We start from the raw sequence: 12,251 nt of genomic DNA, 5'->3' as shown, positions 1-12,251 counted from the left end.
CATCCTGAATATCCTTACCCTATCTTACTGTACCATAAGTGCATTTGTAAAAAGGGAATTTTTCACCATAAAACTGAGCAAATATGACCTGAAAGTCATAGCCCAACTGCACAGAGGCAAACTGATGTCTTGTTTGCAAAATTACATTTATCTCTGAAAAACTACTTTAAGAATAAAAATAGTTTCGCTAGTTGTTGTAATACTGTAGTAGTCTTATCTAATTATTTTGATCAATACTGGAGAAAACCACTACATTTAGATAGGCTGTATTGTGCACCATACCCATTCAACCAGAAAACGCAATATACAATTAAAAAAAAAAAGTATTCCTCTTTATACCAGTTAAGTAATATTTAAATTTATAGTACAGAAGAGTTCTTAAATGTAATTTTACTTGCAAATGAATTTAATTTTAAAGCCATTTAAAGTTTGTAGAAATGACCTTTAATAAAATTACCGTATAGTTTAACCATAGAGCTATTTAAGGCAGTGTTATACAGTAGTAAATTGCTGATTAATTTCATTTTTTTAATCACACTGATTAAATCTGCTGCACTATTAGCAATATTTTACTGTACCCTGTGTAATAAAATTCTTATGCTTAAGAAATATAATGATATGTTACAAAGAGGCTGATTCTGTTTCTAATGTCTGTGTATAGAAGAATAGTGACAAGCATACTGTAGATAAAGACTACTTGTTTATTCAGTAAAGGATACAAAAAAAAAGTAATTTTTTTTGAAGTTTTTGTACCATTCTTAATGGATAATTTGGCCTTAACTTGTGAATACCTAACAATTTTATTGCGCTAAAATATCACTTTTTGTATTTTTAGGTAAAAAGTCACCCAGGAATTATTGTGGCAATAATAGTTGTTGCATTCTTGGCATTTTTGGCTGCAGTATTTATTGTCAAAAAATACTGTTTTACAGAAAGGTAGGACACTGATTTACAAGTTGCACTTATTAAAGGAAAGATTTTAGATGTCCTTTTATTAACTAAGAATTTATGCTATAATTTTTTTTTCATTTTGGCTCGATTCGTTCAGTTTATGACCCAAAAAGTGATTTGTTGACTTCAGCAAATAAAAATTATCTAATTCTCTGAGGACAAGCAGGATGAATCAGCCACACATGTGAATGAATTGTTCAATAGACCTGATGCAGAGCATTTCCTGAGAGATGGGGAAGAGACTTGAAAGGTTTTTCCTGGCATGTTTGGGACTTCCCACCTAATTGCCCTCATGCAGAGCACAGCCAGTCCTTTTTGTCCACAGAGGACATTGGATGCCTCGATCCTCAAAGCGAGAGAACTTTTTGTTCACAATAGAGCCTTTTCAGCCATTTCCTAATGACCTTCTTCAGTCCAAATTAGCTTTTTTTTCAGCATTTATTTAAGATCTGGTTCTTTTTTGATGCAGGTGCTTGATCTATAGATTTTTTTTTTTTCTCCCTCTTGATGAGGCCTGATTCAGCAACCTTGATTGACCTATTTTTAATTGTGATTTTGTCACCTTTACTATAGCAGAGAAGAAAGCCAGCAGCTTCAAGCATTGCCTATGCTGCAATCATAAGATGTCTATACAGTATCTTATCACTGTCTTCACACTTGCACTTTTTTATATTCTGCTGTCAAAAAAAATACAAATTTAAAATGCATTAAAAGTAAGCATTTCACTCATCTACACAACATACTCACCGCTTTCACTCAGAACAATTATAGAAATATTCCAAAAGTAATTATGCAAGCAAAATTGTTTTTTTTATTCTTAAGTCTTTACATCTTATGTCATAGCAAACCCTGTAGGGCAGAGCTTTCCAAACTGTGTGTCGGGACACGTTAGTGTGTCACCTGCAGTGTGCAGGTGTGTCGCGCAAGCCCGGTCAACTCTGATGCGAGTTTGGGCTTTTTTTTTCTAGAGATTCACTTTTTTTTTCAGTTTATGGGTTGCTTATTATTGGGTGATTTTTGCTGTCAATCGCGTTTTTTGGGGGGGCTTGGTAGGTGGAACGAGCCCAGCCATCCTTGCATTGGCTGCTGCTGCCGAGGAGGCCTGGCCATGAGGAGTACTGACTGCAAGCAGCAGTGTCTGGTGATCATGGAAGGGAGTGAAGCACTTAACTGGCAACAATCAAAAAGACGAGGTACATGAGTGTGGGGGCCAGACATGTGCTGGGGGGAGAGAGATGAGTGAGTGGGGGGCAAACATGCTGGGGGGACAGACATGTGCTTGAGGGGGAGAGATATGAGTGTGTGGGGGCCAGACATGTGCTGGGGGGAGGAGAGAGATGAGTGTGTGGGGGACAGACAATTTGTTTTATTATTTTTTCTCATAAATTATAACAATAACATGAATCTTGGAATATATATTTTTAATATAAATTTAAGGTTTTCATGAGATAGCTTGTGTCGTGAAACATTTTATTTATGTATATATTTAAGGAAACATACATAAATTGTCGAAATATGTTTCGTTCGTTTAACCTTTAACCTCTGGTTTACTAGTAGACTGAATTACCGTGTCGTGAAATTATGTTTGTCTAAAAAGTGTGTCACCAACATGAAAAGTTTGGAAAGCTCTGCTGTAGGGACTAGCCCATGTCATTATTAAATGTGCAACTTGAACCAAACATAGAAGGCTGTAATACAAAATGGATGCTGCAAAACTGCACTGAAATGAATTCTGTTGTGACTAAATAGTCTGGACATCTTTCTTCACTTTGTAATTAGCTGGTATAGTCAGACACAAATTTGCTGAGTTGTGGTCTCGGTAGACTTTGTAGCTAACAGAATTTTAGGAATTATTAGGAAAGGAATGGAGAATTAAACCGAGAATGTCATAATACCTCTGTATCGCTCCATAGCAAGGCTGCACTTGGAATACTGTGTGCAGTTCTGGTCGCCGCAACTCAAAAAAGATATAGTTGCATTGGAAAGGTACAGCGAAGGGTGACCAAAATGATAAAGGTGATGGAATGGCTTCCTTATGAGGAAAGGCTAAAGAAGTTAGGGCTCTTCAGCTTGGAAAAGAGACAGCTGAGGGGGGGGATATGTTAGAGGCCTATAAAATCATGAGTGGAACAGAACAAGTAAATGTAAATTGGTTATGTACTCTTTTTAAGAAAGACTAAGGAACACGCCATGAAGTTAGTACGTAGCACATTCAAAGCAAATAGAAAATTCGTTTTTACTCAACGTACAATTAAGCTCGGGAATGCATTGCCAGAGGATGTGGTTAAGGCAGTTAGCGTGCTGGGTTTAAAAAAGGTTTGGATAAGTTCCTGGAGAAGAAGTCTATAAATTAACTAATTAGACTTAGAGGTAGATTTTTAAATGTGTGCATGTTATAAAATATGAATCCCACGCACACATGCGTGCCTAATCTTACATTGGCGTGTGCATGTGAGGGCAGATTCAGACTTGCACACGCAATGGGAGGGGGAATTTTTTTTTTTTTTTTTTTTTTTTTTTTTTTTTTTTGAAACGTGCTGCAACGCTAGTAGGCTTTTCCCAGTTTCCTCCCAGTCCAATTAAGGAGCGGACTGGGAGGGAACTTTCCTATACCCCTTCCTACTCTGCCTCCCTTTTCCCTTCTCCTCCCCAACCCCCTAAAACCCCCTTTCCCTACTTTTTTCTTTTTTTTTGGAAATTACTTCATCTGAATAGATGAAGTAAGTTCCGCATGCCGGCTGTACCACCCCGTCCTTGGCTAGCCCCTTTTGTAAATCCTGACACTTTCACGCATATTTGCAGATACGTGCGTAGCCAGGCCGTTTTTAAAATGTGCTCGGCACATGCCCAGCCACGTGATATCTCCCGATTTTTGCGCACACGGGTTTTTAAAAAATATATTGTTAGGGAATATCCACTAGTTATCGCTGTGCAAAAGCAGCATGTGAACTATTTATTGTTTGGGATCTTGGATTGGTTACTGTTGGAAACAGGGTACTGGACTTGATGGACCCACATTCTGACCCAGTAAGGCAATTCTTATATTTTATGTAATTGAGAAGACCATTCCAGTTAACTAGATGTCTTCCAGCACGTCAGCATGAATGTGTCTGCTATAAAGAAGAGCTTCAAGAACCCCACCAATCCCGTACCAATGGATTGTGGTAAATCCAATGACCTGTCAGTTTTTGGATCTTAGGTAATCACATGGAACTCCTGATAAGCCCAGAAAAAGCCTTAAAAATTAATCAAAGGTAAAGGAAGAGTGTCTGCCCTTGTACTTTTGCTTGTGCCCCAACATACCAAGTTCCCTGCCTTTCTGCCTGCCTAGAATTTGCAGAAAATTCTTCTGTAATTTGCTCTGGGATTGCCACCTTAAGACTATGGCATTATATAAACCTGTTGCCTACTAACCAAGGGTGCAGCTGATTGCCTTCAAGCTGTGATGAGGTACTACCCAGCCAGAGACCTGACAGCCAGAATTGTGGCTGAGTGAGAGCCCAATATTTACACATTGCAGCTAAGTTAACAGGGGTAGATTTTCAAAGGGTTACGCGCGTAACCCCCGAAAACCTACCCCTGCACGCGCCGAGCCTATTTTGCATAGGCTCGGTGGCGCGCGCAAGCCCCGGGACGTGCGTATGTCCCGGGGCTTTAAAAAATGGGCAGGCCGGGGGCATGGTGGTGGTTCGAGGGCAGGCCAGAATCCTCCTGCACAGTGGTTTCAACATCTGTGCTATGTGTGCAGAGCAGGAGCCGTACAGCATTGGAGAGTGAAACATTCACAACTGTACGTTGTTGATCGGCACTGAAGCCTGAAGAGCAATCGCAAAAACCTTCCTAGCTATGGCATTAGGATTGGTATTGTCCCAGTCTTCAGCTGCAGTATTAGTTTCTGATTCTGAGGAGTCCTGGAATGCTACGTATTCCTTCAGAAGAAGATTCCTCAGACCTATGTTTTCCAGATTTCTCATCAGAAGCTTCTTCCTCCAAAACCCAGGGTTAGATCCCTCTCCTAAAGATCTCTTTTTTCCAATTTTTGTCCAGAGAATGACAGGCCATTTTGTTTAATTTAAAGGTAGAGGATGAGTGCAGGTCCCCACTTTGTTGCCCTTAAGGAATTTGTGGCAGTGCCTATCCACCAACTTCTTCAGGATGTGCAGAAAAGAATGTGGGAGATCCCACGCTTAGTACTTCCTGTTGCAAAGAAGGTGGATACCAAGTACAGTGTTCAAGAGCTTCCATGATTTAACAAAGTCCAATTACCACACTAGTCTACGATTATCAAATTAGCTTTGAAAGGGCTAAGAAATCCAAGACTCATTCTTAGTGATGCTGGTGCATGAGCCTCAGACCTTTGACTTTTACAGCAAGGAGTTCTTTCAGAACACTATCCTTAGTTCCCATATAGCATCCTATCAGATCTTCATGGTTGAATGCATGAGTTCTTTTCTGTAGCGTGCACAGAAGTTCTCTAATAGGCCAATTTTCAAAATATGGCTAAGTACCTAACTTAGGTGACCAAATTTTGGCTATCTAAGTTAAGCTGATTTTCAGCTGAAAATCATCATAAGCAGCTAAAAATTCACCATCTATAACAAGGTACTGAAAATGGCTTCCTAAATTAGTCATGCTACCAGCATTTAAAGTAAAGCTAGGAGGCCATCAGCCCTTCCCCTTCTGGCATACTCCCTCCCTCATACTGCATTTTTCTAAATTGTGCCAGAATGGGGGACAGCCAGCCCCTAGTATCTGCTTCTCTCCCAGCCACTTAAAAAAAATTGTCCATCCTTACTCCCCTTTCCCCACCATTATATACAATTCTCCTTCAGATCCTCTCCTAATATCTACCTTACGCCCCCATTAATCTATCAAGTCAAGATGGGGATACAGTCTCATCTCCTCCTGGCTTCAAGTCCCATGTTCCTCTGGCAATGATACTGGGTCTTGCTCAACAATTGTTTCATTCACCTGTTGCCTTTTTTATTGTGGTTGGTAAACAGACCTTAGCTAGGGATTCCCACTGTGTGGCTGACTCATCCTGCTCGTCCTCAAGAGAAAATGTCTCTCACCTGTAATGAGTATTCTCCATGGACAGCAGAATAATTAGCTACACACATCTGCCCCTCCCCTTATGGTGTTAAATTCCTTTAAGCCTTTTTATAGAAGTGGGGGTACATGATGGCTGTTAGGTGGAATATCCCCTAAATGCTAGGAAATCCTTTCATAGTTTTCTCAGAACTCTCTAGAATGAGGGGTGGGCAACTCTTTTGTTCTCGAGTGCTACAAGTCTGTCAGTGGAGGCAATGCATTCAAATGCATCTTATGCATATTCAGTATAGCTTTCTTGAAAACCTAACAGAAGTACAGCTCTCAAGGAACGAAGTTGCTTACCTCAGCTTTAGGATATAATTAGTGTTGGCACCATCAGATGACATCACTTACTTGTATGGCTTATTTATCCTGCTGCCAGACTGAATATTTGTTACAGATTAGCAACTCTGTTTTCTCTTTTTAAAAAAATAGTTTGCTTCACATCCACTTCAGAAAAGTCTCTTTATGGTGCTTGTAGGCCAACCCCTGCTCAGAATTGCATACTTTATTATTAGGTTCATTAACATAGCCAAACCATCATTATCTCATTTCAAGTGTGCAGTCACTTTCGCATGACATCACTAACATCTAAATTTGGGCAGAAGTGATCTGTGCATTCTCCTGCCATTAGGTCAGTTTGAACCAAGGTTAAGAAACAAATAATTATTGCCCACAGTTCATGTAAATATACTCAGGACTATTTGCACAGACCAAGTGTATTAGAGTCAGTGGGAAAAATAAATAAATTTAATTAAACAAAAATATTTACATTTTTACAAAGAAATAAGAGATTAGAATTTATTATAAATATTCTACAGGTGTAAGAGAGCTGTAATATATATGGTAAAGAAATGAAAAGGAACATGGCTTTGAAGATTGTCCTCTCCATTTACCCAGGTAAATCAATATTTCTGCTAGGACAAGCAGGATGGTAGTCCTATCAGATGGAGCCTGGCACGGAAAACTTTTGTCAACATTTCTAGAACTTTGACTGGCACACTGAGAATGCCCAGCATGCCGCTATCCACGCGTCCATTCAGGCTCCCACTTCAGTATCTTTTTTTTCCGCAGTGTTAGTCGCCTCGCAGTTTTGGAGCTCTGCTCTACAAGTCTTTCTTTTTAAAAAAAAAAAAAAAAAAAAAAAAAAAAGATTTTTTTTTCCCGTCTCAGCGTCTGGTCCCCCTTCTCTAGACTGTGTCCCTTTACGGTGCGATAGGTTTTAATTTTTACCTTCTCTGTGGTCAATTCCTGGCATGTCACTCCTCAGTGGCCACCAGCTATCAACCGCTCGCCGGCTGTTATGGCATGGTCTGGTTTTCGGCTGTGCCCCCAGTGCCCACGGACCATGTCATTAGCTGATCTGTATGAGGTTTGTGCATCGTACGACATATAAGGGTGTCAGCTGTGCGATCAGATGACCCCCAAAGACCGTCTGGCTCGGCTGAATAAAATAGAGAAGCTCTTTGGTCTCAAAAAGTCTACTCCATCTATGCTGGCATTGGAGATGTTGATACACAGGGGGTGGAGGGGAACCTCTGGATATGCTGTCCCTCTCTACACCACCGCAGGATCATCTAAGGATTGAGGAGCCGGTGATAGGCCCTCCCCAATGTCGACGCTCTCAAAGGCATTGGGATCTTCAGCTTCCTCTGTGCAGGGGAAGGCCAGCACAACAATAGGCTTGGCCAATCTGTCCTTTGAAATTTGTTTTAGCTGTAGAACCCTATTCTGTTCCTGCCTAGCACCCGTTGTTTTTCGACAGGCTACCCCACCACCACCCCAATGGCACTTATTTTGGTGTTTTGTTGATCTCCTTTTTGTTGGGGCAGCCTGTAGCTAGGGATTCACCCATGTGGGAGGATTGCCAACCTGCTTGGCAGAAAAAGCTCAGTGTACATATTCGAATCTACTTCTGAAGTTTAGCACTGGCCACCTGAGTTTCATGAAACATTTTTTCTCTGATTTGAATTGTAATCATTTGTTAGATTGCTGAAAATAAACTAATAATGTGATTGGTAATCAATCTCATGAAAGGAGTATAGCTCTGAAATAGTAATCCAAAAAGCATTGTAATATATTATTTATACATTTTGTATACCACCTATCAACATTTCTAGGTGGTTTACAATGAAACAATCACAAACTATTATACATAAATTATCAATTAAAACAAACCATAGAACACACATACATGCCGATACTGTAAGAATCGCTGGAGAGCGGGCACTCCATGTTGAGCGCTTGCTCTCCCAACGTGCGCCCAGTCACCTGGCCAGGACATGCGATTCTGTATCTAAATGAGGGGTCGCACTAATAAGGAAGTGCTAGGGATAATAGCGTGTCCCTAGCTCTTCCTTATTAGCGTAGAGGTAGCTGTCAGCAGGCTCCGACAATCGAAACTCAATTTTACCGGCATCAGTTTCCAAACCCGCTGACAGCCACGGAGTGATAAGTAACTCTGTTACCTGAACCTCGGTATAAAAAAGTAATAAATAAATAAACGGGCAGGCAGATTTTTTTTTTTTTTTTTAAATTTTTGGTTCCTCCAACTTAATATTGCTTCGATATTAAGTCAGAGGGTGTACAGAAACGCAGTATTTTTTGCTTTCTTGTATGTTGTGAATAGTATGGTGTCTTTCTTTTCTGGCAGAGAGGACCTAGGTTGAGAAATCCAGGAACAACAATATTTTGTGGTGTTTTTTGTAGCTTAATCCAGCTTTTTTCTGATATGCCGCTAATATTTATGTTTGGACAAACAAAAACAGGAAAGCAAAATCATTTATAGTTGTGTGAGGAAATTACATAAACTGGATTCCCTCAGAAGTGAAAGCAATAATGCAGCAAAGGTTTTCTGAAGATGACTGGAGAGATAAATGATAATCAAATGTCTAAAGTACCTATTTAATAAATGCCATTAATATGCACTAAAGGAGGGGAGGGTATTTCCAGTCCTCATGGGCCACAAGCCAGCCGAGTTTTCAGGATATCCCTAATGAATATGCATATGAGAGATTTGCATGCACGCTGCTTCAGTTACATGCAAACCCATTTCATGCATATTCATTAGGGATATCCTGAAAACTCGACTGGTTTGCGGGCCTCAAGGACCGGAATTTCCCAGTCCTGCCCTAATATTAATGTTGATGATAATGCATTGTTTTTTTCAACCCTCATAGATTTTTGCATTGAAATTTAAGACAGTAACTTTCAATAGGGCGAGCAGATGCACATTATTGCATGTACATTAGCACACAACCAGGGACATGACTATTTTATAACATACGTGCACATATTATAAAATAGCATAGGCGCCTATATGTGTGCGCTCTATTTTGCAACTGGGCACACACAGCCACGACATCACGGTATGAGCCACATAAGTCAGTGAATTTTCTAACAGGTGCACGTCCACACCATGAGCAGTTTCACCAATTTGTCCACCAGTTCACCCAGTCTAGAGGTACATCCTCCAACCCCTCCTGGTTTAATAGCCTGTGCTCCCCCCTGCCTCCCAAGTTACCCCAGACCCTTTAAACACCTCATGGATGGCTATATATATATTTATTTTTTTTACACTTACACCTCCTCCATAGCAGAAGTTAACTTACATGGCACTGGACCTGGGGACATGCCCAGGTGCTAAAGTATGTGTGCCCATCTTTTGGCGCCGCCCCAGAACACCCACACTCTGCCTAAACCATGCCCGCACCATGTCCCTTTTTGAATCAGCTTGAGAGAGTCACGTATTGGGAGATGCACATGCATGTGGAAAGCTTTTAAAATGCGGTGCATGTGCGCATCTCCCAATTTTGGCCCACACCTGACCTTTAAAATTCACCTCTATATGAGCTGATAATTTGCAGAATTATACTAACCATCATATTTACATGTAATATACTCTGTGTTAATGTGTTTGTGCATGTAAACACAGCCACCTGCAAAAATATAGCAACAATTCAAGATGTATAGTTAAGCGTGTAATTTAAATATACGTTAACATGCAATTTTTAGTTGCAAATAAATGAGGGCTCATTTAAACTCAGTAAGAGAGAGAGAGCACTATCCCTAGCAGGACCAGGGTTATGGAATGCACTACCACCCGAATTGAGGCTAAAAGCAAATTCGCAGACATTTAAAAAAAATAAAATTGAAAAGATGGCTATTCCAGCAAGCATTTACGTGATGACAATATGTATTTTGCTCTTATGATGAAAGTATTTTAGTTTAGTTTTATTTGTTTTAAAAAATATGATCTTATTTTCTGTTTTCTTTTAGAATAGATCACATATTTTATTTACAGTGTTTGTTTGTTTAATTTTATCACTTTCATTTTATGTATATTAATCTGTTATTATTTGTATACATGATTTAAACCGGTATGAAGCTACCATGAAGATCGGTATATAAAAATAAATAAATAAATAATGTTGCAAGATCTCAGCCCTGGAGGTACAAAGGAGCAGGAGGAAACTGCAGAGTAGAAAAAAAAAACCCACATCATTTTAATGCACAGATTAACAGTGCTTTTAGTGCATAATTCACTGTGACTGTAACTTTTTCAACAGCATGCAAGTGCACATATGCGCACGTGCATCGACCCACACCCAGGGATGCGGCTCATTCTGCGTCAGGGATTAACCCTATTGGTTCCAGCTAGTAGTGCTGTACAGTATTATACTGTTATGGTGCCACTTGCACAGCAGTGGCACCATAACAGCATAACCAATTCAGCATTTAGTGAAACATGCATTGGCTGTACTGCTAATGCATGTGTTGCAATCACGCATTAGTGCACATATTTAACACATGTTTTTAAATAAGCCCCTAAAACTGTAGTTGAAAAGAAGGTTAATGCAAAGGTAGTTGCTGAACTACAGGAGTTAATTAAGATAGGCATAGTAAATGAATAGTATTGTTGAAGAATATGTTTTTGTTTTGATCAAGCCAAAAAATTAGGGCATCCATAATTTTGGACAAGTTTCTGAAGGACAGGTCATTAACATCTGTTAAGTAGACTTGGGAATTACCACATCTTAATTCTAAGCAATAGATAACAGATCTTCCCAATAGAATTTACTGGGTGCTTCCAAGTGATCAAGATTGGCCACTGTCAGAGACAAGATGCCAAACTCAATAGACCATTTGTTGGACCCAGCATGACACAATCAGAGTAAAGGTGGTGTTCATAGTTGTAAATGTTAACTATTGTTTGTACAGTTGAAAGTATTTGGATTTGCCAATGAAAAATGTATTATGTTAGTCCACTAAAAAGATATAGACTATACAGCTAGTTTGTTGACCTTCAGTTATGTTCATCATTAACCAAGACTTCAGCTCCTCATGTGTCATCTTTAATATCCCTCACTCTTGTTTCTCCTTTGTCTCTTCTCCCCTGCTCAATGCCTATATTTTACAAGCCAACGCAATATCAGACGCTGAGGTCAGCACACCGCTAAAAGCGTGGTTGGACGCACTAGACTTCGCCAGATGCAATACTGGGATCAGTGCCTCCAAACCAGCATGTAGCTAATAGCCTTCATCGCATGTAAATTCCATGTAGATGAGGCTATTAGCTGTTACCTCCAGATTAAAAAAAATTCACACGGCCAACGCGCCCATTGGAACGCGGCAAATTTAACGCCAGCCCAGGAGCTGATACCGCAGTCAAAGCCAATAACAAAAAACCAAAAATCTTGCTTTCTGTGGTTCGTCCGATTAGTATCATTGTGATACAAAATAGGAGGAAGTATAGAAAGCAGCATTGCGTAAAAAATAAAATCTTGAAAAAAAAATTAATTCTGGATGCACAATATACACGGTCAAGGCAATGTATATTGTGCATGTTTTTTGTGCCGGCAGCTAGAGAAAACGGATGCTTGTATTGAGCGTCCGTTTTCTTAACCTGCACTGACAGCCTCAGCTCCTGGGCGCCTGATGCAGAGGAGGCGCTAGGGGGACACAGTTTCCCCAGTGCCTCATTTTTTAGGCAGCAGCTCATTACCCTACTGCATTGCGTACCCGGGAGAGGTGGGTGGGCGCGCATTAGGAAGCCATTTTTCATGTGCCGATTTTGCATTGGCCCCTTAGTGTGTAAAACAGTTGTTAGGGTCACTCAGTAATCACATGCAAGATGACTAAGGTTATAGAGCAGAAGAGGCAATACTGGAATCTCAATTAAGCACAACCATAATTATGAAGTATTATTA

The 12,251-nt window shown here is 40.0% G+C and overlaps 1 protein-coding gene across 2 annotated transcripts in view; it reads left to right on the top strand.

Moving 5' to 3' along the window:
• Positions 1-12,251, top strand: part of LOC115091101 (sortilin-like) — a 109,202-nt gene that overhangs the window by 68,288 nt on the left and 28,663 nt on the right. For both annotated transcript variants that reach the window (XM_029600996.1, XM_029600995.1), the window contains one exon: positions 836-936. In XM_029600996.1, the coding sequence (XP_029456856.1) occupies positions 836-936 (101 nt within the window). The remainder of the gene's footprint in view (positions 1-835; positions 937-12,251) is intronic.

This window comes from Rhinatrema bivittatum, chromosome 4 (assembly GCF_901001135.1).
Source record: "Rhinatrema bivittatum chromosome 4, aRhiBiv1.1, whole genome shotgun sequence".
NCBI lineage: Eukaryota > Metazoa > Chordata > Amphibia > Gymnophiona > Rhinatrematidae > Rhinatrema > Rhinatrema bivittatum.
The sequence above is the reverse complement of the archived record's forward strand: the minus strand, read 5'-3'. Positions and strand labels throughout refer to the sequence as shown.